The sequence below is a fragment of the Mustela erminea genome, chromosome 3 (genome assembly GCF_009829155.1).
Source record: "Mustela erminea isolate mMusErm1 chromosome 3, mMusErm1.Pri, whole genome shotgun sequence".
Taxonomy (NCBI): domain Eukaryota; kingdom Metazoa; phylum Chordata; class Mammalia; order Carnivora; family Mustelidae; genus Mustela; species Mustela erminea.
This window is the reverse complement of record NC_045616.1, coordinates 80,598,411-80,623,979: the sequence shown is the minus strand read 5'-3', so window position 1 is coordinate 80,623,979 and position 25,569 is coordinate 80,598,411. Positions and strand designations below refer to the sequence as shown.

Here is a 25,569-nt window from a genome sequence, read left to right as displayed (position 1 = left end):
TTGTAGCTGGAACAACTTCCCCTTAGGCCCACAGAAGCTAAGTGGCCAGTAGACCAGCTGGTTCCCTGGGCTTGTCCTGAAATCAGTAGGCTCTTTTAAGTCATGTGAGCTCTGAAGTCCTAAATGCTAAGTGACCTGTTGTCCAGGTCATGTCAGGGGTCCTGTTTTGTTCCCAGTAGCCAACTGAGTACATGGCAAGATCCAGAACTCTTGATTCTGAAGAGTGCCGGCCTTAAGTTTGTGATCTCATTTTAGTCAATTGCTTTGGCCCTTCCATCCCCCATGTCCTACTCATGGTTGGTGTCCCTTTTGTGATGGTTTGATGGTAGCAGAGCTGATCCCAGGAAGTTCTTCGAAACCTTTTTCTCTCTTTTTCAAAGAGAGACCTTTATATGCCTGTTCAGTGCTCTCATCCCCCACCTGGTCAGGTGTGACTCCGCCCCAAAAAGTTCTAGCCCACAGATGTGTGAAAGTCACTGTGTCTGTTTCACGCCTTTTTTTTTTTTTTAAACATGGTTTCATCTCTTTGTAAATCCTGCAACCTGAGTTCACTTTAGTTAAGCTCTGCCCATGCCCTTGAACCCACTCTAATCCTAAGCAGAGCTCAGCTGCTGCCTTTGTCCCGAGCTGGGACAGATATTTTACCAATCCTGAGTTCAAGCTGCAAACTGAGACTGTGGGTCAAACCTTGAACCTCAAACTGAAATAATTATGTGCTGAGAGTAGCATTTGATGTTTTCTAAGCTTCGAGGTTAAAAGTTATTATCATTCCAGGCTCCTGTACTGACAGCACTGTTCTAAAGAAGTAGGGTTCTTGACACATACAAGCAATGAATAAGAAAACAGCATTCTCTGATCCCCATCTCTACCTGCTCCAACCTACACACAGGCTCTTCACTCAGGCCCTGCAGGCTTGAGAAAGGTACCATGGCCATCTGCTGGTTTTGCCACCTGGTATCCAAATCTGGTATCATAAATTGGTTGTTTTGGGGGTGATCCTGAGTCCTCAGGCTACACGTGGCTCTGGGGCTAGGCACATGAGGGCTCATGAGTCTCAGTGCCCTGGCCAGGGTGCCTAGCCCTGCAGTGAACACAGGTCCCAGGCCAGGCCAACCGGAATGGGTCTCTTTGGTTGTAACTAGTGAGGGAGTCTATCTCCTTCCCCTGAGTTGCTAGGCAGGCAAAATGAAAACCTGGGGACACCGTTGGCCAGTTCTGTTTCCATAGCCAAAAGTTTTCCAAAGAAGCACTTACTGAAAGCAAGCAGGGCTAAGAGATTAAGAGAAACCACGTTCTAGACCCAACTATGTTTCAGTCAACCTAATTGTATCCCTGAGGTTGTCATTACACCAGACTTTACCCTTTTCAAAAAATTTCTGTGCATACAGTAGTCTGCCATTTGCAATGAGAAGCATCCCAATGAATACAGAAGTGGATCCCAAAGAGAGTTTGGATAATGGGTTCACTGGAATGTTTAAAGAGGATATAAAAGGGTTCCGCAGCCAAAAAAAAGTTTAAGAACCTTCAACAGGACAAATTCCGAAAGGCTTAGATTTCTCATAGCTTTTAACTTAATAATAGGACTTCACATCTGTCAGAGTAGTTTAGTAAATAATCCTTTCCAACACTCCTATACAACTTGGGATCAATATGTTAAAGAATATACATTGAGGGGTGCCTGGATGGCTCAGTCAGTTAAGTCTTTGAGTCCTGGGTTCGAGCCCAGAAGTTGGGCACCCTGCTCAGTGGGGAGTCTGCTTCTCCCTTTCCTTAGACACCCCACCCATGGTCTCTCTCTGGCTTTCTCTCAAAAAATAAATAAAATCTTAAAAACAATAACAAAAAGAATATAGTTTGAAAAAAACATATATACACCTTGGAAAATGCTTAGTTTGAATTTTCTCAAAGTCCAGACTTTTAGGGAGAAGCAGAAAATCTTTAAGGGGATGACAAAAAAACAAAGAGATCCAAGAAACCCTTTCAGGATCTGTACTGGACTCAGACAGACTTTATCTCAAATGGCGATGCATTTTACATGAGACAATCCCCAGAAAAACTTCAGTTACTCTAAGTTTCAATAACAGTCACCAAACTTGGTGTCCAAAACAAAACTCAACCTCAACTGGTAAGACAGAAACCCCCAAATTTCCTTAGGAAACCTCTTGTTGTCATCGAATCTGCCCCTCTCATCAACCATGTCAGTTTTATTGTCCAGTTTTGATACTGTAGGTGAAACGGCACGTCGCATACAGAAGAATGACCACATCCATAATTTCATAGTTATTTTAATAACCAGGTGTACATTAACAGTCACTTGATGAACTTTTCTTTAATCTCAGCTAAACTCAAAACACAGTTTTCTTCACGGTTCAAACCAAACAGCTCTTCACGTTCCAGAGCTGCCTCACAGCTACCACAGATCACAGGGAGATTTACGGTCTGTTCATATTCACCGGACACAGAACTGAACACCCACACACCGTTTTCCAAAGAGGGAACTTGTACAATGAATGCTGGCTGCCTGGGACAGCTCAGGGGTATATCTGGGACTCAAGCTGGAGTTTTCCAAGGGGGGAAAGCCTGGGAAGCTTGTGGCTAGAACCAAAGCTGGGGGTTCATCTGCCCTGTTGGGAAGGGCCTCCCATGGTGAGTGTAAGTCCAGGCTTGGGATTAAGGCCTTTGCCACAGAGTGTGACTCTGGGTGTAGGCATGAGGAAAAAGGCCAAAGGGTGACTGGTCTTTGAAGAAAATCCATTTTCAGGATGACTACAACACTGCCATTTTTAGAAAACAGAAATAGAAGAAACACCTCTACGGGGTTGGCTGATCTAACAATTCCACAAATACCTTCTCAACTGCCCAAGGTTATGGCCATCCCAGAGTGAACCCCAGTGGACTGCCATCTGGGTAAGGAATAACATGAGAGGGTTCGGGGGGGCAGTAAGCCAAGGGCATCCTTAGAGAGGGGCCAGGCCCAACAGACAAGATGGCAAAAGAAAGCTTGGGCAGGAGAAGGTCCAACAAGCCCTCCCACACATGGATGAGAGGTCACAAATTTTGCGAAAGCTGTGACTTGCATCATGTTTTTTTCCTAAACCCTTCTATAGGGAGGGCTCTTTGATGCATCTTACGGAATAGGACACATTTGAATATAAATTTTAACTTAAGTAACAAGGTACAAGAAATCAAAGTCAAGAAAAGAGAGGGAGTTTTCTTGCAATTCTTAGGAATCTCTATGCTTGGGAAGTTACTTGTAGTAAGTGAAGAAAGGGAGGCTTTCCCAGATCATGTTGCCCATCAGGAAGGCATTAGCGGTGGTTTCTACAGCATGAAAAGCTTGTGTCGGATATGAAGTTCTGGTTGAATGCTTCATTCAGCAGTCCCAGTGTAGTGCAGATGACCAATGTGGCCATGAAAGACTTACTGTAATGGCACAGAGAGGTCATGGAGGGAGGGGCTGGACTCTGGCTAGGAAGCAGGAGTAGACAGTCCCCAAGAGGACGCGCCCACTAGTTTTTTGTCTTTTCCTCCACCTGGTGGTTGTGGCTGGTACTGCAACACATCCCTGCAGAATGGCCCAGCCACTGAGGTATATAACGTACATGCTTCAGATCTGACAATCTCCCTCTGCCTGCAAAACTGTCACTCTGAGTTCTACGACAGGCCCCCATATCTTCGGAGTTATCAATCAAGAGCTACATGCTCCCCTTAAGTTTGCTTTAAAATAAAGGCACCATGAAAAAGCCTTAAAAATAGCAAGATTCCTTATTACAAGAAATGATTGTTTTCATAGTAATTAGATGGCTAGGAGAAATCCTTGGCTATTTCCAAATTCCTTTTTAGCCACGCCCGTTCCCTTTTCTCTAGTCTTCAGCTTATGAGAACTGCTGTCAGAGAGAATGGCTTCTACTGAGCACCTGAAAGGTGTCTGAGGCCTGCTCTTTTTCTTCCAAGTACCTAGTACACACAGTCAGGGGTCCTACCAGCCAGATCCCCCAAGCACAGATATCTGATCCCAGGGTGAATGTACTTTTTCAGCTCTGGGCCTTAGTTCTACAAATCCTCATCTGGCTCAGAGAACTTTCCCCAACATTGAATTTTCAGAAGTGGCAGGATGAGAAAACAGACATTGATCTCCACTTCCATTCTGGGCCACATCACACAAGACCGCATGTCACTGCCACTCACCTTGGGAGGCTTTAAAGGGAAACAAAAAGGTCCCCCAGAGAATGTGCTAAAGGAAAGGGAGACAGATGGTTCAGGGCTGAAAAGCAGACCCACGGCCCCAGAATGTTCCCCCCAGCTCCACAGACTAGCTTTCCCAAATGCTTGCTTGGCTCCCGTCTCAACTGAGATCATCTGTTGGGAGCAAAACTTCGAGAACACCTAAGCATTTAAGTTTTCAAACAAAAAATCCTATTCAATCACCAATATGCCTGAATCTTGAGACGGAATAAATAGATCACTGATCAGCAGCAAGAGAAGCCCTTCCTGGGGCCCTGCCTCAGCTTGTCCTAACTTGGGACGCCGGACACATGCTGCTCTTCCCGGATTGGTTCGCAAAGCCGCAAGAATGCAAGAATTCGAATTCGAGGTGATCTCCAACACTTGGTTAGAGGAAGGGGTGTGGGCGTGGCTGCCCTCCCCACCGAGGGCCTGTGTGTACTCCCAGCTGCTGCCTTTGAAAGAGCACCAAAGAGGCAGACAGGAAAGAGGAGAAGGGTGGTTTCCGCTCTCCTCGCTTCCTTCCCAGCCCAGGAAAGAGAATTTGAAAGCAACACTGAGAAAGAGGCCCCACCAAACTCTGGCATGATCAAGCAGGTGAAAGTAATGGTTGGGTTTTGGTGTTTTAAGAAAATGTTCAAAGGAATAAAATCTAGGAGGGATGTGACAAAGTCTGGAACCTGAAGACTGCCTGCCTTCTCCACAGACCCCGGGGACTGTGAGGAAGAATGGCTGCCCCAAGTAGCCATCTTCCATGGAAATAAACGTGCTTCATTGACACAATACACAAGCCCCCTTATGCTCACCCACCCACCTGCCTCCCCCATCCATCCCACCCCAGCCCCTCTGAGGCTTCCGCCTCACTCTGGGCTCCCACCACCTCCTCACCCCAAATGACCATGTCCCTTTGTTGATTTTCCTGACATCCCAGCTTTGTCTGTCCCCTTGTCGTAAAATGCAGCACTACACACGCTCTCAACACTATATAGCAGACTTTTACCTTAGTAGCCTGTCTGATTGCATGCATGTAAATGCGGGGAGGCAGGGTCAAACCAATCAAAGCTATGCATGAACAGAAAACAAAGCAATATTTGTAAAGCTAGGCAAGCGAGTGTAGCATTGGAGAAACATAAGGCTTGAGGCTTATTGATTCTTTAGATCGCAACCGTTTGGATTCGCTTTCCTTCTTAAATATTGGTGTACCATTTTGGCTTCAAAAAAATCTCTTCTTGCTTCTGCCCCTCTCTTTGGGGAGGGGTCGCTTAACTCAGGGACGTGATGTTAGAACGGCCTCCGGGGGGTGCCACGATGCGCTTGCTGGCCGAGCGGACCCCCTCATCCACTTGGGTGCCTGCAGTCGACAATGCATTCCCAGAAAGAGAAAAGGGAGAACGGGGTGAGGACAAGAAAGAAACCGGACTCATTTTCAGAGCATCAGATGGCAAGCGCCTTCCGGGCCTCATCTCCCAAGAAACTTCCATTCTAGTCTGTCAAGCATTCCAGGCGTTTTGTATCCACCCTCCTGGGCAACATCCATTTGCATCAAGAAGAACCAGGCTCTCACCTAGATACCTTCAGACCCTCGGCATCATTAAGAACAATAATAAAAAAACAAGGCCAATGATCTAAGCAACAGCTGGTCACATTCCCCGCGACAAGCAATGTTTCAAGTGCCCCTCAGACACCTCACTTGATCCTCACCACTTTCCTATGAGGGAGCTACTAGGATTGTTCCCAATGAAAGAGGCAGCAACTGAGGCTGTGAGAGCTTGGGGAACCTGTCCCCGGTCTCACAACCTGGTGCAGTGCTGCTTGGGCCCCTACAGCCTCAGCACGAAAGAATTTACATGCGTCACGTCCATTCACAGAGGAGCACCCAACACGTTAGGGAGCAATTCAAATGCCCAAAAAAAAAAACCTGACAAAAGTCACTTGCGACAATCATAACGTGACCCATGGCAATGCTGCCTCAAAACTTGCAGCCTTTTCCTTCTGCCTTCCTCCCCGTCCCTGTCCCCTCGACTCTCTCTGGCTTCCGCCATCCCTGGCTCCTCTTCTCTTCCTTCCCCAGATCCGCTCCTCTTTACCCCTCCCTGTACCTTCGGGTGGTCTTGCTTCCCTCACACTGAAATTATTCATCGTGGAGACACATATGGACATTCACTGCCCCCCCCCTTTGAAAACGAATGGTTATGGAGCAACTGGGTAATTATTTTCTATTAATATCAGTTCTTAAAGAGGAGACAAGACGAAAGGTCCGGCCAGCCGGGGCTAAGTATTTACTCGAAGGCAGCGCAGGTTAGCACCGTCACCCTCAGGAGGGGAGGGTGGGGAGGGTAAAAACGCCGGGTTCGAAGAAGCCCCCGCAATCCAAGCTCTCTTTTTATTCTGGGCACACAGAGGCGGGACAACACCACGCACAGCTCCCGCGGTCTCACGTGGCAAGTCACCATTAATTCCTCATGGGAAGCATCTCGCCCCCACCCCAGCAGGTTGTGATCTCTTAAGCAGGACTGGTCATCCTTCTAACCTGATCTTTAATCTCAACCAGCCTTACCCTGCCTTCTCACCGGGACGCCTTTCTGATTGGGCAAAGCCTCCTGCTGGCCCCAGCCACTGTCTCCCAGACCGTGGTCCGGGCTCAGGCTCCCTCCCACATCACCCGCCAGCTTGGAGCACCCGCTTCTCCTCCCTTGGCCCCACTCACCGGACAGGCTGAATCCCGACTGATGGAGGTTCCTCACCGGTGGGTTGGGCCGCGTGGGGGAGCCCCGGGTGGAGCCCGCGGGGGTGCCCCCTTTGGGTGTGGTGGTCAGGTCAAACACCGGGCCGTCGTACAGGCCCCTGGGGACGGCGTGCAGGTCTGCCATCTGCAGCAGAGAAAGCCCATCACCCTTGATTCTGTCAACAGTTACCGTCTGTGCTCGGTAGCAGAGGTAAGTCAGGGGATTCAGGGTGTGGTGGGAGCCAGAAAATAATAAAAACAATAGGGTCATTTTAAGGAAAGGAGAAGACGCAGACAATAAAGGGGGTGCGGGGGATAGTGACAGCGGAAGAGGTCGCGGAAGTTCTCTCAGTAGCTGAGCTTCTCTCTGAAGGAATAAAGGGAGACTGTGGTGGGGCGGGGCGGAGGGAAAAGGGGACGCGACGAGCAGGCAGACGACTGGGGTGGAAGGCAGCGTTTCTCCACAGACGACGCTACAGGTGGAAGGACCGCCCACAGACCCGGAAGCGGAGGGAGCCGGAAGGGCAGCGGATTGGGCCAAGGGCCTGAGAGCTGGTGGTGTGAGATTTGGCGGGAGCTCCACCCACACGCGCCTCACCTCAAGGCAGAGCTGACAAACTGCAAGGTTCTGCAGTCTGACCGCTGGCCTCTCGCTGTGGCTGTGAACCTGTCATGGGACCGGGGAACCAGCCAGCATCCACGCCCCCTGGGTATGCTCGGGGCTAGGCCTGGTGTGGGGAGGGGGTGGTGGGGAGAGTTACCCGAAACACCGTGCCTGCCCCAGAGCGGCCCACGGTCTGTCAGACACGCGCTGGTGGGTAGTCCTCGGCCTGGGTCAGACCCCTGGCAGCCGGAGGAGGCCGGCAGGACAGGGCAGCTCACGGTAAGACGCCGGGCACGTCTGCCACAGAGCCTGCCCTCCCCTCCGGGAACAACTCGGGTGCAGGCACACGGGCGACCCTCATCACGTTTGCAGATGCTCATGACTCAGGTGGGACCCTGTCTCTGGCCGCATTCCCCAAACAGCTTGGCCAGTAACTCTAGATCATCGTTTCTCTGAGTGCAGGATCTAAGTGGCTTGAATGGAAATAAAGGCCTGGCGTATATGGGAGGCTTCGGTTCCATTCTCTTCTCTAGAAGGCTACAAGCGGAGTGTGGAATGAAACTCTGTACCACCGAACTTTAAAGGAGCACTCATAAAGAGGGTAGGACCGGTACAGGGATACAAAACATCCTAAGGGGCGCCTGGGAGGCTCAGTCAGTTAAGCATGTGCCTTGGACTCAGATCATGAGCTCAAGGTCCTGGGATGGGAGCACCAAGTCAGGCTCCCTGCTCAGCGGGAGGTCTGCTTCTCCCTCTTCCTCTGCACGGGTGCGCTCTCCCTCAAATAAAATCTTTAAAATAAATAAAATAAAAATAAATAAAACACTGTCATAAAATAAGCAAGCGCAGGCTACAGGGATAGTCAGACTAAAGGACCAATGTCCTTGGAAACAGACACACGCCCTACGAGACGGTGCACCTCCTTAAGTGAGGCCCGGGGGAGCAGAACAGAGCTGGCCTGGTGACTTCAAGGAGGGAGTCTGGCAGCCAGCGGGAAGACACGGGTTACCATACGTGGAGGTGGCAACCGCCTCCTCCCTGTGACCACACTCAAAGGCGGGATGGCCAGTCACTGGGATCACTGGGGGTCTGGGAGTGGTTTGGGTGTGTGGGTATGGAGTTTTTGTGAGTGTCCCCAGCCTCCCAGCTCGCCATCACTATGACTAAAGACTCATTCTCCCAGCTGCTGGGTGCTGGCCCATCCCATGTGGATCGAGGAGCGTATGCCTTCCAACAGATAAGGTTGGGACCAGGGATCAAACTCCACCCCCATCCCGGGATTGGTCTAACCCTACTCTGTAGGTCCCTAGTCTTACTGGAAGAGACCTTGTAGTTGGTGTGGCGATAGCAGGGGGCTCTGAAAAAACAGACTTCTGGGCCTCACCCCTATTATCAAGTAGAGCGCTCTGTAACATGGAGATAGATACATAAACACACAGATAAGCTGTAACTTGGAGATAGATACATAAACACACAGATAAGCGTCTGCCTATCTATCTATCTATCTGCCTATCAACAAAATTAGGGACATAAACAAGATTTTAAGTGAACCACAGAACTAGCTAAAAGGATCATAAACATTTGCCCTGTGGAGCAACACTGGATGGAAGAAATGAGACTGGGGGGTGGGGGGTAGGTGTAGGCTGCTAATTCTCCCTGTAAGCCTTCAAGAGTTATTTTTTTTTTAAATATATGAACATTATTTTGAATTATTAAATTTTGAGAAAGGTTTCTTGGGCCAAAAAGTTTTGGAAACCCCCTTTTTCTAGACCATGAAATCTGTGTGTATCTTGGGAAGAGATCACCGCTGTGAATTTCTCTAGGTGGGTACAGGACATGCAGACCCCTCCAGGTCTCATGCTGGAATGGGGCACAGGCCCCTTCCCCTGCACTCCCACCCCAGGCTCAGGCAGCTTCTCACCTTCCTCCGGGCTTTAATGCGCTTGTAGACGTAGTCAGAGAATGGGCTGCAGGGGATGAAGCGGCCAGCCCCCTGGGTCACGTGCAGGTTGCCGTCTTCCAGCATGATCTTGCCCTGGCAAATGACCACCAGAGGGGCCCCGCGCAGCTCCAGCCCTTCAAAGATGTTATACTCTGCAGCCTAGAGATGGGGCGAGGGGCAAAGCCATTAGTGCGGTCACAGAATGGTGAGGGGAGGAACACAGTTTTCCTGGGCTGGGGACCCAGCCTTCAGCCTCCGTATAACGGACGCCCCAGGGAGGACAGAAAAGGCTTCCAATGCTCCGTGTAAGCTCTGGTGGGGAGAAGTCCCAGGAGAGAGATGGCTGCTAAGTAGAGATGGGACTTCCCAGCAAAGAGAAACATCAATCTTTAGAAAGGCCCTGGTGTGGATGTACATTTTGTCACTGGCGGTGTTCAAAGAGAAGCTCGGGAATTATCAGGGATACTGCATTTGACACTCCCGGACAGGCTGGGTAAATGGCTGAGGTCCATGACCCTTAGGTCTCCACTAGCCCAAAAGGAAATGATGTGATGTGACAGGATGTTTAAACAGAAGCCATCCCCACCAAAAATGGGATTTCCCTCTCCTGCCTCCATTTATTCACCAAGTGCAAGGCATTATTGCAAAGCATCAAAGACATCGGTTTGGAGTCTATATTCCAGAGCTATGTGGGTCTGAATCCTAACTTCACCATTTACTCACTGTGTGAATGACTGACTCTGCATCCCTATTTCCTCCTCAATACAATGCAGGTGGTAACAGTGCCTACCTCTTGGGGATGAATACGGAGATTCAGTGAATGAAAAGCTCACTGCCTGAAACATAAATGCTTTAAAAATATGAACTATTTTTACCAACATGGATGCAGCACTTTCCGTTAGGGACTGGGCTTTAATTATCCTCCACACGAAACTCCTCATGAGGAAGTTGTCTGGGCTGCTGACCAATTTTTTTCACGTTCTCCCTCCTTCTCGGTGCAGGAGCGGGGATCCCTACCTTCCCTGACCTTCTGGGTAAGGTCAAGCACAGAGGTGGCTTGGAACAGTGTACTGTGAGAGGAAGTGCCCTATACCACTTCTCTTAGGAAAGCTCTCTGAGCCAGGACTCCAGGGACCAGGATCTGGCCCCCGCCTCAGCGATCATGGTGGGAGGGACTGGTGTAGACATGGCGCCTCCATGCACAGGGACTGTGCTGGGAGCAGCCCCCTGCGGACCCATCCGTGACCTGCTGAGATATAACGTCACTGAGAATTGGGTACGGTTTGTTACCCATCCTGGCTTGCTGGCCTGGGACGAGGGGCAGGCACACATCTCTCCTGACCAGGTCCCACACGCGCCCTCTCCATGCTACTCTTCTCCTGCCATGCCAGCCTTACCGATTGGTGGCTCTTGGCAGAGACGATCTTCACTGCGTCCGGATCCCAGATCACCAGGTCGCTGTCAGAACCCACAGATATTCTCCCTTTGCGGGGATACAGGTTGAAGATCTTGGCAGCATTGGTGCTTGTCACGGCCACGAACTGGTTTTCATCCATTTTCCCAGTGGCCTAGGGGAATACCAAAAAAAATCAGCACCGGGCTCCTGCATTCAGAGCACGGTGACCACAGGGGCCAGAAACTCGCACACCGGCCTAAGGAGATGAGCACAGACCCCACCCACAAGCTGCCCAGTGGCTGCAGCTCACCTGTGACTTCCAAAGGCAGTTAGAGCTCCTGGCGTGCATGTTTTTTTCTGGATATGTGCACACACTTACTTCTTTGCCCCTCTAATTCCAAAAAGAAGTATGGAGTTCCCAGTAAAATTAAATGTGGTTACGAGCCCATTTTTTAGACATTTGTTTGTATTTGTGTGGTCACGCGATAAAATACGGAAGAGCCTCCCATAAATGATAATAATGGTTATTTAATCCTGGGTTGTCAAATTATGATGGATTTTTGTTTTCTTTCATGTGTGTGCTTTTCTCTCCTTTCCAAGTGCTCTTTTAATGAGAATGATTCTTGTGGGTAATTAGAAAATGTATATATCTTATTTTCAACAATTAGAGTGTACCTACTATATATTCATACATACATACACACACACACATACGGTGTTTAAGAAAAAACAAAACTTAAGTATGTGAGAGAGGAGACAAAAATATTTATACTTTCCCTCTTTACAAAACAAAAAGCCTGGATAAGGAGAAAAGAATTTAATTTCAAATCTATCTTTGAGCTTCCTAGGAGCCAAGATGAGAAGGGAAATAAACTGGTGGCTTACACTGTGTAGATGAGTGAAACATTAGTTCATATGCAATATATGTGGCTCAGAAATAAGTGTCCCTAGAGTTTTTAAAATAAAAGAGAAGGGGAGTGCCTGGCTGGCTCTGTCGGTGGAGCGTGTAACTCCTGCTCTCGAGGCTGTGAGTTTGAGCCCCATGTTGGGTGTAGAGATTAGTTAAAAATAAGATCTTTTTAAAAAATGGTAAAAAAAAAAAAAAAAAAAAAGAGAGAGAGAGAGAAGGAAGTGATCAACTTACTAATGAGTTAACTATTATTTTTACTAAAACTTCTGGACAGCCTTCATTTGCACGGCTATTTCTTTTGTCAGCTTCTGTCATGTTATTAAAATAAAACCAGGCCTACCTTTAGAAGACACTGGTCAACAATCACTTGTACACCTGGACGACCAAACACTCAGGGAAGGGCATCCTCGATGAGCAAGCTGACTTCAGTCTCTTAGGCACACACCCCTTGCTTACCATTTCAAGGGGTTCTATCCAGCCCTTTCAGAAGAAGTGACAACGCTCTCCAGAAAAGAATTTTAATTCACTCTTAAGTACAGATCATTCATGCCATCACTTGAAGGGTCTGAATGTGTGGTTCCTAGTTCTTAACAGTCTAGAGAAGGAGGTCTCCTCAGAGTCTCAAGGTTTATCCCCCTAGAAGTGACATTCCTAAACAGCTTGAGACATGCAGTTTCAGAAACATCTCAGCAGGTGTGAGGGCTCACCTACAAAGACACAGTGGCAAGAGGGTCTGATCTGGCCCTGGCCCCCATCCATGACCTTGATCCTTACCACAGCCTTGTCCCAGATGACAGACATCCGCTCTTCCACACCATTGGTGCCCTCAGGGATGGCTGTGAAGTTGTCCTTCCCAATCGCCTTCTGGGCAGTGCTGAAGGTACAGTGGGCACTCCCAGAGAGCTGCAGGTCTCCACTGGCAAAGGAAAAGAGCTCCATGTAAACTGGAGAGGTGGCACAGAGGCCACCAGGGACAAGCAGCGAGCATCTAAGGTCAGCATTCGGGATGCCAAGACTTGAGTTTACGATCTTTTGTGTTTCTTACCAGCTGCAGGAGCATGAGTTCTTTCCCTCCCTGGGGCTTACAGTTAGCCCATCGGGAAAATGAGAGGGTGGGGTGAGATCACCTCTGGGTAACAAAATAAAAGGGAACCGAATGAGGAATGGGACTAACCCTATATGTCCTGGCCAGGGTTGGGCAGCTACCAATGAGTCTCCCTTTAATTTCAGTTAGGTGCTGTTCAAAATTAGGCCCTACATGATCTCACCCTCTGTTGGTTAACCTGTAAAATGGAGATGACAGTCCCTCATTCATATAGTTGTCGTGAGGATCAATGAGATTCTGTGTGTCATCTCACCACAGTGCTGGGCACGTGACATGTGTTAACTACAATGGCCATTATTAACATGGTTATTGTTAGTAATGTGTAAACTATGATGGGGGAGAGCCTGTTGTTCTCCACGAGGTTCTCCTCAGCATGGACTGTAGTCTAGCTGTGGATGGGCTGCTCCCGTCCCCAATCCCCTCCCCGGGTCCCACGAGGTTTCCACAGATCATGCCACTTTTCATCCCCACACCCACCTGGCCAGCAAGGAGTTGATGTAGTCAGGAGTGGTCGGATCAGGGCTTAGCGGCGGGGATGTCACAAAGGCAGCTGCCTTAGCCCAGTTCTTGCTCCAGTAATGTGTCCCATCTGTGCCAAGGCTGGCGGTGATGGGCTCACCAAAGACCACGTTTCCTGCAAGGGTAGCAAACAGGCGATGGGTTGTTGTAGGCGATGGTTATAGGAAACAGGCATCTGTGCTGCTTCAGGCCTGACTCAGGTTATCACAGCCCCTAGCCCTCCTCCTTAAGGCTTGTGGCTTTGAAGTCAGCCAGGCCTGGGGTCAAGTCCATGGGCCCACCTTTTCTAAGCCTCTACTGTTCTATCTGCTAAACATGAACAATGTCAGATCCCCTAGTTCACCAAGAAGCCATCGGTTATAAGATGCAGCTTTAAGCCCCAGTTTGAGGCAAATTAAGATTTGAGGCAAAACAAAAAATGTATACTGATTCTAAGATTCACTGACATTTCGTAAATATTAAAATGTGGACTAGGTCTCTCCTGGAACAAATGAAATAAGACCATGTCTACTTCTCAGGATCCTGAAAATGAAGGGACCAGACACATACAAAGTGTCTGGCACATAAGAGATGGTCAGTGACTATGATTTTCTTGCTACTCCTTCCCACAGTAGAGTCCCAAGCCCCCAGCATGCCTGCATCCCTGGGAACTGCTAGACCCTTCTTGTTGCAACGATAGGCTTTGGGTCACTGAAGTTAAGTCTGCTCCCTTGGAAAAGAGGCACTCATGGTCTTTCCACCATGCTTGTTTTTCCATAACCTAAAAGAAAGAATGATCTACTCGAAGGTACCAGTAACCTGGGACACATCAAAGATGAGGCTCTCTTCTTGGACCTGTGTCTGCAATTCGGAGTTTATACGCCCAAACCAAGCAGCGAGGAGGAGGGATACTAGGAAATAAACTGTTCTAAGCTGAGCTTCTTAAAGAAAAAGGGACAGAGAAAGAGAAGGTAAATGCTGTCTCACAGAAGGTTGGTTGGTACCAAGTTCCTCTACACCAGAATCTTGGGCGAAAGATGACCCATAAAGCCCTGGACATCTCTAACTTCAGTCTTAACATCTTCCACATTCAGGTTCCCCCCAATATCAAAGTGTAGGAAGGCTCTAGGGCCAAAATGATAAATAGGTCTTGCCTTCCTTCAACTCTAATTTATTGGTTTTTGGTTGCCTGGAATCCTTTGTCAGAAAAATTCTAAATATGCTTTTGGTTTCACTGCAAGAGTCAAGACTGGTTTGTGATGTCTGACGTGGGCAAAAGAAGGAATCAATGGCAATGATTCCTATATGACAGTCTTACTCTTTGGGAGGATAGGGAAAAGGATCCGTATAAGACTAATGAGAATTTCAAGGGCTCTCTAAAGCAATTTACCCAACTAAATCATACAGGACCACAAAGAAAGAAATGGAGGTCATGGCAAGCCTCGGGTACTATTAAGAGAAATACAATCTTGAAAGTGGAAGAACTCTGGGATGCCTGGGTGGCTCAGCCAGTTAAGCATCTGCCTTCAGCTCAGGTCAGGATCCCAGGGTCCTGGGATTGAGCCCCATGTCTGGCTCTCTGTTCAGTGGGCAGTCTGCTTCTCCCTTTCCTCCCCACTCATGCTCTATCTCTCTCTCACACACAAATAAATAAAATCTTAAAAAAAAAAAAAAAAGTGGAAGAACCCTCCCTTTGGACTATCTTTAGATGGAAGAGTAGAATAAGCAAAATAAAATAAGCAAAAATTGTAACTATAGCTAGGTTTGAACAGCAGCTCCCCCAGCTGGGAGACCCTGATATATTGTGCTTTCATTTCCTCATCTGAAAAATGGGGATAATGTTTATTTCTCAAGGCTCCTTGACAATTCTACATAACAATAGATTTGAAGTATTTATCTCAGTGCGGGGCAAACAGTGGGTCCTCGTTAAACAGCGGCTCCCCAATATTAATTCTGAGCCGCCATGCAGAGTAGCGGAAGAACACTCGGTGAGTGAGCACGGGGCTTTAGGTCAGGATGGGAGAGGGAGGCGCACCAGCCTCCCTCCCTGCTCTGAGTACTCTTCTGAGAATGACAGGTCCCGAGATGTCTCCTGGCTCCCATGGCAGGAGTCAAGGTCGCAGCCCTGAAACAAGGCCTCCCAGCCTCCCTGCATCCTGGAGAAACCACTGTGCTAGCTCTGTTTGCCCACAATCATGAGCCAGGAGGCGAAGGGCGAAGCATCCTTCTCCAGGAGTTTAAAATAAGACCCAGCGTAGAGCGGAAGCACTCTGTCCTTGAGACCGTCGGGTCATCCTGAGAATGGTCCTGAGGAAGGAAGGAGCCATGAACAGAAGGCACCAGAGCAAGTGTGGTAGCTGGTCTTGGGGAGCGGGTGGGAGGGTTCCCCATGCATTTTGCTTGCTTGCTTTCTTGGTTTTAGGGTTTTCTTTCCTTTTCTTTTCTTTTCTTTTTCCTTTCTCCAAGAACGGGTAAGAAAGATTGGGCTACTTCTCTGGCTCTCGCCCAATGACTCATACCCAGTAGGGCAGGCACACCATGTCATGTTGAGAGATTTAAAAGCAGAGAAAGAAAACATCAGGTTTACTGTGAGGGGGGTAAGGCGGGAGATGCCCCAGAACGTGCCAGCTACAAAGCCCGTCTAGACAATTAGGAAGAATCCCCTCCCAGATGAAAAGGGTCCCCTTTGCCAGAAGGCAGGCAGCCCAACACCCAGCCATCAGAGTCAGTCAGTGGGACTATTTTTAGCCGCCTGAGCCTCCCACAGAATGGCCACTGGCACAGAGGTAACGACTACACACACAGGCCCAGGAAAACCTCTCTCCCAACTAAACACAGGGCCCCGAACCTCCAGGTTCTCAACCACATGCTGATCACAAAAGAGCCCATTAGTATGCCATTGAAGACAAGAGCAAAAAGCGGAAGAAAAAGCTCTGAATGAGAGTAAACTTCCGCTTGGCCCCAGAGGAGCAAATGCAGCCCAAGTTAACAGTCATGGAAGAAAACAGTACAAGTCAGAAGGCGGTGGGGACAAAGCCCTGGGGCATAAAGGCTGTGCCACTAGTCATGCTTTAGAGACCCCCTTCACCCCCTTTTCTGAAATATCCTGTGCTAACCTGTATGCTCAGGTGGTGGGACCCCACCCCTGCATGCTGCCCTCTACTACCCTGGCCTGCCAATTCCAGCATCCCCAGAGTAGACGCACTGGTTCAGGGAGGGGCCATGACCCAAGCCGAGGCAATGAGAGCCCTCCTGGGTGCTTCTGCTGGAACCACTGGAAAAGATGTACTCCACTTCCTCATCAGGCCCACCTCCCATCAAATCCTGAGGGCAACATAAAGCCTCTTAGCCTTTATTCTTGTCACCGTGCACCCTGAAAGCCAAAAGAGAGGAAAGCAGGGACAAGAAAGGATCAGGAGTGATAGAGCCCCAACATCATAGCACCTTGATCCAGCTATGCCTGAAACACCTTTAACCCGTAATTTATTTGTGTTTATTTAAGTCCATTTGAGTGGGATCTTTGATTTCTGCACCCACTATAATCTTGACTAGTATGTCTAATCATAAGGCTCAGACAATGTGAAAAGACAGTGAAGGACCAAAGGGAGGAGAAAGACACCTCAAAACACTGACCGAAGCTGTGCCATCTGGGACAAACCACCTGCCCTTCCTGCCAAGTGGGAGAAATGCCAGGGTCCTGCCATCCACACAGGATGCTAAGAGGATCCCCTGTGCTAACATGGAGGAAGGGCTTCCCAGAAAGCCAGGCAAGGAGCAAAAGAGGCACCATTTCTACGGGACAGCCAGAGGGAGAAGGAGCCACATGGCTGGCACTGAGCTCTTAGGAGCACCCATCACCTTTTTTCCTGGCTTGAGAGATCAGGTCTGCAGCGCTCTTGCTCATGACCTTCGTGACGTAGAGTGGACAGTTGGTTTGGCTCGCAATGGTGATGGCACGGAACACAGCCTCAGCTTCCAGCTGCAAAAAGAAGTCCCGGGAGTCAAGAGAAGCACGAGCTTCTCAGCTGCCACTCCCCACCTCTGCAGGCTGAGGATACAGGGCAAAGCTGAAAACACAGATGATCTGCATCTGGTGGCCCCCGACACCACGTCCCCGTTGTGGCACTTCCCGTGGCTTCTCAAAGTCTCTCCCTCACCTCCTCTCTTCTCTCACCTGCTTCCCTCCTCTCCCGGTGTTCCTCCCAGTGGCTACATGTGATAGAAGCCTTTGCTCCTCAGTTTTCCCAGACAGTTTCTCTGGCAAAACAGCATCCCAACACCAGTATGGAAACAAGGACCAGTAAAGGTAAGTAACATCAAAGTCTTTCCTGCAGCCATGGGGGGTCCGTGGGGGCAACTCCAGCAGGAGTCTGTTACACTGATTTTCCCCAGGCTTCCAGGGCCCTGGGTGCCTTGGTCAGTTAAGCGTCTCACTCTTGATTTTGGCTCAGGTCATGATTTCAGGGTCGTGGGATCGAGCCCCATGTCAGGCCCTGCACACTTAGCATGGATTCTACTTGAAATTCTCCCTCTCCTCTTCCTCTGTCTTTTCTCCCACATGTGCTCGCTCTCTCTCTCTCTCTAAAATAAATAAACAAAATCTTAAAGAAGAAAATAATTCCCAGGCTTCTCAGCAGAGACTTCTCTTCTTCTTAATTTCTTCCATCCCACCCTAAAGTAGAATCTGCATGTTCCAACATGCTAACCAATGTGGTTGAATTTATTCAGTAAGAAATAATGAGTTTCCCTTTACTTATTAACAAAGCAGGGTCTTTAGAGCTCGGGCTCTTTCAAATGGCCTGGCTCTGAGTTCTGGTCCTGCTGGAGAAGCCGGCTGACCTCAAGCATGGTACATAACCTCCCAAAGCCTCAGTTTCCTGTCTGAAATGGGGACAGTAATAGGACCCAGCCACAGGGCTGTGAGGATCTGAGCGCTCATCCTTTAAGGCAACTGGTCCACCCCTGGGATAAGGCAAGTGTGCCTGGCAGGCTGGCTACTGTTCTTACTGTTGATCTTAGCTCCTGACCAGTGTGGGAGAGCCTGTGTCACTACCCAAAGCCCACAGAAGTCTGATTCAGCCCAAACTGGGGATACCAGCATTCTCCCATTCAGTCAGCAACAGATCCATTTTGGACAGATAGGACATTCTGGTCAGCCGCCTATGCAGCCCAACACTTTAAAAAATACCAAAAATAGCTTGCAGATACCCGGTGTTTTCATAACGCAAACCAGCCACACTGGTGGGTGTGGTTCAGCAGACAGACTCTAGAACTTGGCGGGTCCTGCCTGCGGGCATCCCCCAAGCTGCATGTGGTTTCAAGGGGACAAGCCCCTGGGGCCCCCGACCCCAGGTGAGATCTGCCGCCTTCCTCTAGCACCCGGACCTCAGGAGCACAGCTCGGGTTCTGCTCTCCCCGCACGGCATCACTGTAGATGGTAGTGGGGTGTGCTCTGAACAGAAGAGGGGCCGCTCCTCTTCCTCCCTTCCCTCCTTCCTCACACCTGCGCTGCCCCCTGCACTCCCCACGGCCTCAGTCCTGACCCCTCGGACCCCAGGCTCCCGCCAGCAGCACTTCGGGTTCTTCAGCACCTTGACAACATGACTATCTTTGGAAGGTGACATCACCCTCCAGCTTCACCCAAAAGGGCTTCCAGGGTTGTCTGGACCTACAGCTGAGAATCTTTTTACTAAAAAGGAGACGGGAACAGGAGGAGTGGGGTGGGGAGGGGTTGGAAAAACAAACCAAGGAACAAAAATAGACTTTGCTCAGAAATCCCCTGGCTGCTGCTACAGAAATCCATCTTGCCAGCAAATCTCTACAGGGACCAGCATTTAGGAACAGTTTCACAAACAGTGCTGATCACCCTGGCCCACTCACACTGCGGAAACAGCTTTCCAGTCCTTCACATGGGAAGAGCCAGGGGCTTAACCTCTTGAGCTCTTGCTTCTTCACCCAACAATAATGCCACCTGCCTCGAGCAGCAGCAAGGACAGCTAAGGTAATCAGCACAGCGCCAGGTGTGGGCTCGCGTTTCATAAAAAGGGCCTGGTATTCAGGGGACAGACCTTTCTGGAATGCTGGGAAATAATGATAAATGATTTCAACTGGGAACAACAATGTCATCAGACACAGAGGAGTTTCGGGAATGCTGACAGTTCTGCTTCTCCAGCGGGGCACAAGTGACACACCTGTATTCAGCTCGAAAAAATTCCTTGAATGTTTATGATAGGGATGTTTCTCTGTGGCTGCATTACCTTTTAATTTTTAAAAGCCTCTGAAAGAAATAGGCAACAGGAATACGCTCTTTCTGGTTCTGACTCTTGCTTCCTTCTGCAGAATGGAGGGCTGGGGACTGGAGAGCAGGAGCCAGGCTCAGGGCACTCGCACCAACGGCCCCAAATGCAGTCTGGGTGCCACTCCGGGGCTGGCCTCCCAGAGCCAGTGCGCTCTTGGCCGTACGGGCAGCCAAGTTCACACTCTGTAGCTAAAGCCGCCGACATCCCAAACACAAGCAATGAGCCACTGGCTATCTTTTAGTCCCTCGTCAGCTGCTAAGCAGGCCCTGTTCATCATTCATCTTACACGTGGGAAATCCCCATACCCGGATGTCATCATCACCTTACAACCAATCGATAGACATAAAGTCTATGAAACACCCCCTTCACCTACTGCGCCTATGGCCGGTATTGTATTTGGCAGGACTCAGAACATAACATGGAATAAGGGAGGACAGGGAAATGTCTTTGAGACGGACACTGACTAAGAAAGGATTTAGCTGATTACCCTCCTTAGGAGGACCCTCCACCCCTTGTCCTCTTTAAAGAGATGAGGAGTCACAAGTAAGCATTTTCCTCACATTGCTTTCTACTTTGCTGAGTCCCTTGACTTGGTCCATCAGACGTGTGGCCTTTGGAACAAATGATCCAATATCGCTGTCTGGTCCTCACAGACTCTCCTCACTTTTCCTCAAGGTTTGTTCTACACCGTGTAAGCAGGTGCCTGGGGAAGGCAGGCCGAACATAAACTCTCCAAATGACAAATGAGCAGCGGGCCATATGGCGGACTACTGGGGACTAGAGCCACAAGAGTCTCCCAGAGGATGCTGGAAGGACAGAGCACTTCCACCGCTGTCCTGTTCCCCACTCCAGTCCCTGGATCCCCACAACTCACCTCCTCTGGTCTGCTCAGCACATGGCCTTCTGGGCCAGTGATCCCCATTTCCAACATCCGGGTTTGCTCCTACAATGAGAAAAGAGAAAGAGATAAGAGCTCCACTGAGGTGTGGAAAACCACGCTGCTATCTTTAAATCTGAAGAAAAGTGATCACGGGGAAAAAAGACTAAAACGTGTATGTTGAATACATTTGTTAAGGTTCCATCTGGAATTGTAAAATAGGGTCAAGTCTTAACCAAGAAGAGAAAAAAACGTTTCGGAGTAGTGGCTTTTTTTCATTAAAAGGACGGCAATCTTAGAGTACCAGAATTTTTTTGCCAATATACATCATAAGTCACACCAGCTCACTTATTCCTTAGTGTCTCCTGCTGTGTTTTGCAACAGTCTAGTTGCACCCTCCCCCCCCCGCCCTTTACATCAGGATCGCCTGGCTCACTTTTGCAGTCGTGTGGCTGTCTAGCCTTCTCCAAATCAGGATGGAGAGGTGAAATTCTAGGGAGCTGTGCTTCCCTTCCCTTGGGCTTTCTTGTCATTTAAATGTATGCCTGAAACAAACGGACTCAGAATTTAACCAGACAAAATGATGCCTCCGAACAGCATTACCTGATTCAGTCTTGTGATCAGATTCTATTTAATTAGTCTGTTTTGTGACAAAACGGCCTACCCCCTCACAGCTGATGGCTAAATTCCTCAGACTTGTGGCCAGCTTTCTGGAAGGAGCAGGTGGCTGGGCAGTGAGCACATGCATGGGCTAATTGGGACTGGCAGGAATCCTTAGCCGCCGTTTGTGCAGTTTTGCTGGCCTTCAGTCTCCAAGTACGAAGGTCAGTGCCAACGAACATGTACACTGCAGACGGGGAGACGAGGGAGAGAGCGGGACCTGAACAAAGCCTTGTGCGCCTTGGAACTACGAGAAGTGGAGAAAGGAAAGGAGTCCTTCTCCCTGTGAAAGAACTATTCTGTTGTTGTTGTTATTGTTTGTTTGTTTGTTTTTAATAATATGTATCATTTTAGAGGTGTGGGAAGAAAGATGCATACGCTCTCAGCGACTGTGAGAAGTGAAATGATCTCCGTCTCCAGCTCTACAGCAGGATTAGAGAAAAGGTCAGAGGCTGAGTTTTGCAGCAAAAGAACTTCACTTTTCATTCTTACTGTTCCATTTCTCGAAACTTGGACTGAACACAATTTCTTCTGAATTCTGGAGAGTCTCCGCTCTGCATTGCCTCCTGAAGTCACATGAAGGTCAAGGTGTCCAACTATCTGTCTCATCTGACACTGTCACGTCTCTCTTGTTCAAGAGCGCAGGCACTGTGCACAGGAGGGAGCTTGCTCAAGTCATGGTTTCCCAGCAGAGTCACATGGCGTGCCTGCCCTTTATGACCGACCTCCTACATCAGAACCTCTGGAACCAGGATAATCCCAGGAATCCCAAAGCTCTGCAGGGGACTTTAATGCACTGCTCATGCTGGAAGGTCCCATTCTAAAAGCCATGGTGTCCCTACAGCCAAAGGTTAAGAAGGGCATGCAAAGACCCTTCAAAGCTCCCTTACCTGGGTGCAGGGGGCCTGGGCACCATGAGGCAATGACCGTTGCTGTAATTACACCCCAGTTAGGGGCATGGCACAATTTTGGTGTGCTCCATGAGGAAAGGAATGCTGCTTTATTCATCTTCCCTCTACATAGTAGGTGCTCTACAAACCCTATTAGATGAATGGCTAAAGATGCTACCCTCTTGGATGGTCCTGCTGGCTTTTAACTTTTGATAATGTTCATGGCACATATCCATGAGAGAGAGACTTCTTCTTGCTCCTTGGTGACTTTGCATCCACCAACTCTGAAAACAGCAGCTGCCTTCATTTAGACGATGTGATAAAGTCTTTCAGCTCAATCTGAATGTAGTGAGCACACATAAGAAACCTTCCCTAACTGAGAACGGAGCCTTCACAAGGTAGAGAAGAGAGGGGATAGGGGGAACCAGGGACAGTTCGGTGCTAAAGAGCCACCAGAGGAAGCTGGAAAGGGGGCTTAGCATCGGAGCCCATCTGCCCCCACGCGGGCTTGGAGGGAGGAACAGGGAGTTTGGTTTCTAGGGCATGTGGGAGGGCTGGGTCCTCTGCAGCTGTGCCGAAAATGCAGAACAAGAAGAGTAACGGCTCTACCACCATGGGGATGCCTCCCGTGAGCACTGGACCCTCTTTGGAAAATGATTTCATTATCTCTGAGTGTGGGGGGGAATGTGGGAGAAGGCTGTCAGGGGTCCGACTAATTAATCTTGGTCAGTAAGAGGAAATTACACATGTAGTTCCCCTCCTCCGCTGGTGAGATAACGTCCAGAATCTGAAATCCTAACAGCTGGAACCCTGCACGGCCAGGACATGCTGTGTCTCTGGGGGATCTGCAGCGGGACTGGTGGGGCAAGAGGCCCGGGACACACCAGCTCTGGGGAAGCCACACCACCTTAGAGTTAAGATTTTCTTCTCCCCGTTACTGACGGTGATCCTTGGCTGGTGACCAAATCCTTCTGAGTCCCATATCCTCCTCTACAGAACACGGCAGCCATCTTTGAAGGGCCAGCTGAAGAGGGAGGGACAGTACACTAGAGCACATACCAGTGCCCGGCACACAGTAGTATGTGTTCACCACGTGGCAGCTGCTGTTAGAAGCTCACGGGTCTGGGATGAGGGTCGGCCCCACGGTTCCCACATCTCACTGACCACATCCATCAAGTCCTCGACAACTTCTAAAATGAAGGCACAGCCCAAGGACTAGTGAGCTACAGAGTGCGTCTGTTTTGGCTCACCTCAGTAACCTCCTGCCTGGCACAAAGCACTCAGGAGATACTCTTTGAAAGAATGCAGGATGGTTTTTCTACGAATGTTATTAAATGCACCAAGAGGGCTCGCTCTCTTCTGGCGGCCTCCTCCTAGTGGAGGCCAATCTTGGATGCTTCTGAGATAAACAGACCCTGGCTAAGACCCATCTGTGCATCCAGCCCATTAAGCAACCCAGGAGATGGAGAGAGTGCCTTCTGCTTCCTCATAAACGATCGCTTTGGGCCTTGGGGCCTCGCTTTCCTCACTCTTGCCTCAGGTTTCTCAGCACAACTTCTAGGAAACCAGTGGGGCGTCTGATCCCCACAAGACCCACGCTCTTTATTACCTAAAGCTGTGAGCTCCACAGTCCTGGAACAGATTTCTGAGAAGTGCTATTTTAGGGTTTTTCTCTAGGACAGAGACTGTCCCATAGCTTGGACTCACTTTTCAAAGAGAATCAGCAACGTTCTCCCACTAAATGGCCTCTTCCGGCATGCCTGTTCTGATCCCCGAGAATGGCCAGACAGCCCCCCTTTCTACAGCATCCTCAGCTTTCTCCCTCGCTTGCCTTCACTGCCTCCTCCTAGCCTGGTGCGTTCTTTAAGGGAGGTTGTGTTTTTCGCACAGGGTTCAGGACCGAGCCTCATGGCTGTTAAGATCTCACATAATACTGAAGTAACGAGGGAAGAGACAGGCCTGAGACCCAAGCTCATGCAGAGAGCACACCCTGGGGAGCCGCGCAGCCTTACCTGGGCAATGATATCCCCGTTCTCAGCGTGAACCTGCGCAATGGCTCCTAGCTCACCCAGACAGGTGAAGATCTCATAGAGCTGAAAGAGAAAGGAGTCACTGTCACTTTCCTAAGCCACTGAGGCTTTCAGCAACTCCACGCAGGGGTCCATCACAAGGGCCACAAGTAAAACAAATGAGGGAGGAAATCAGTGATTAGGGCAGAAAACACAGGCTAAAACATGCACAACCAGGGTGTGAGTCCACAGGAAACAACAAATGAAGGAGGAAATCAGTGATTAGGGCAGAAAACATGGGCTATAACATGCACGAGCAAAGTGTGAGTCCACAGGAACTCTAGGAAACTGTCTCTATAAAGAACACATCCTGTCTCCTCAGGAGACAGGGCAGACATACAACAAAGTCCTATGGAGCCTTCTGCTATGCCTCGAGCACACGTTTTTAATGCTATTCGATCCTGTTTGGCTGAGACAGACCTTCACAGTCCTTCTCAACAAATGCTCCTGAGAGCTGCTAGAGCCGGGCCAGCAGCTAGCTCAAGGGAAAGTTGGCTCCCCGATTCCCTAACCTTTCAAGATAGACCTCCCCCAACCTCCTGACCGGGAGGGATGGGCATTTGTTCTTCGCATTTCCTCTGAAAACATGAGAATCATCTCAAACCAGCACATGCCACGAGACCACCTCAGGGAGAGCCAGAAGCAAGCTGCTACCCCAAACAGCAGAAGGCCTTCCTTAATGCTGCGAGGCAGAACAACCTCAAACTCCACTGAGCTCATGCAGGGTTTAGGGCTTGTGAGCTACATGGAGTTCAGCGTGCCTTTCCTTTTGTTCTTTTGAGAAAGTTGCTGCCAGTGGAAATTCTAGCTCCCGATCCGCCTTGCCATGAGCACACTGCCTGCTCCCTTATTTAAAACACAGCAAGGACCTTGAGGGCTTTAAGAAGCACTCGGGCCCAGTAGCCTCCCACAGCAACCACAGTGAGTCATGCTCCAAGAGCCAAGGTCATCGGCAGCAATGGGAAACCCATCCAGATACCCCAAACCACACAGCAATGGCTTGTTACCTCTGTGTTGGACACTTGATACAAGTCCTTATAGGCCATGTAAACCATGAAGGAGTTAACCCCTGCAAGAGAGGGAAGGGAGGGGAAGCAGGAAGAGGACAATATTAGCACGACCACTCTCCTTCCTTTGCTCCCGTCGCCCGTGGGGTCCCAGTGCATCACAGGAGCCTGTCTAACATAAAGCAGATGCTTCCCATTCTCCGTTCTCTCCTCACGTGCAAAAGCAGCCATGCCTACGTGGTGTCAACAGCAGAATGTGCCCTGAGGTGTCTCTGTCTGCCTCCCCAAGCCATTCCCCAGCCCAGAGGGTCAGTAAGCTTTGCCATTGCTCGAGGCAGTACACACTGCCGAGAATCGGGGGCA

General features: G+C 49.5%; 1 protein-coding gene across 2 annotated transcripts in view; it reads right to left on the bottom strand.

Moving 5' to 3' along the window:
* Positions 1-2,269: 2,269 nt before the first annotated feature.
* Positions 2,270-25,569, bottom strand: part of DPYSL3 (dihydropyrimidinase like 3) — a 110,130-nt gene continuing 86,830 nt past the window's right edge. For both annotated transcript variants that reach the window (XM_032336255.1, XM_032336256.1), the window contains exons 5-14: positions 25,207-25,268; positions 24,143-24,223; positions 20,578-20,646; positions 17,263-17,383; positions 13,384-13,540; positions 12,576-12,717; positions 10,893-11,063; positions 9,475-9,654; positions 6,932-7,094; positions 2,270-5,575 (exon numbers count right to left, since the gene is read on the bottom strand). In XM_032336255.1, coding sequence (XP_032192146.1) covers positions 5,487-5,575; positions 6,932-7,094; positions 9,475-9,654; positions 10,893-11,063; positions 12,576-12,717; positions 13,384-13,540; positions 17,263-17,383; positions 20,578-20,646; positions 24,143-24,223; positions 25,207-25,268 — 1,235 coding nt within the window. In that variant the 3' untranslated portion in view covers positions 2,270-5,486. The remainder of the gene's footprint in view (positions 5,576-6,931; positions 7,095-9,474; positions 9,655-10,892; positions 11,064-12,575; positions 12,718-13,383; positions 13,541-17,262; positions 17,384-20,577; positions 20,647-24,142; positions 24,224-25,206; positions 25,269-25,569) is intronic.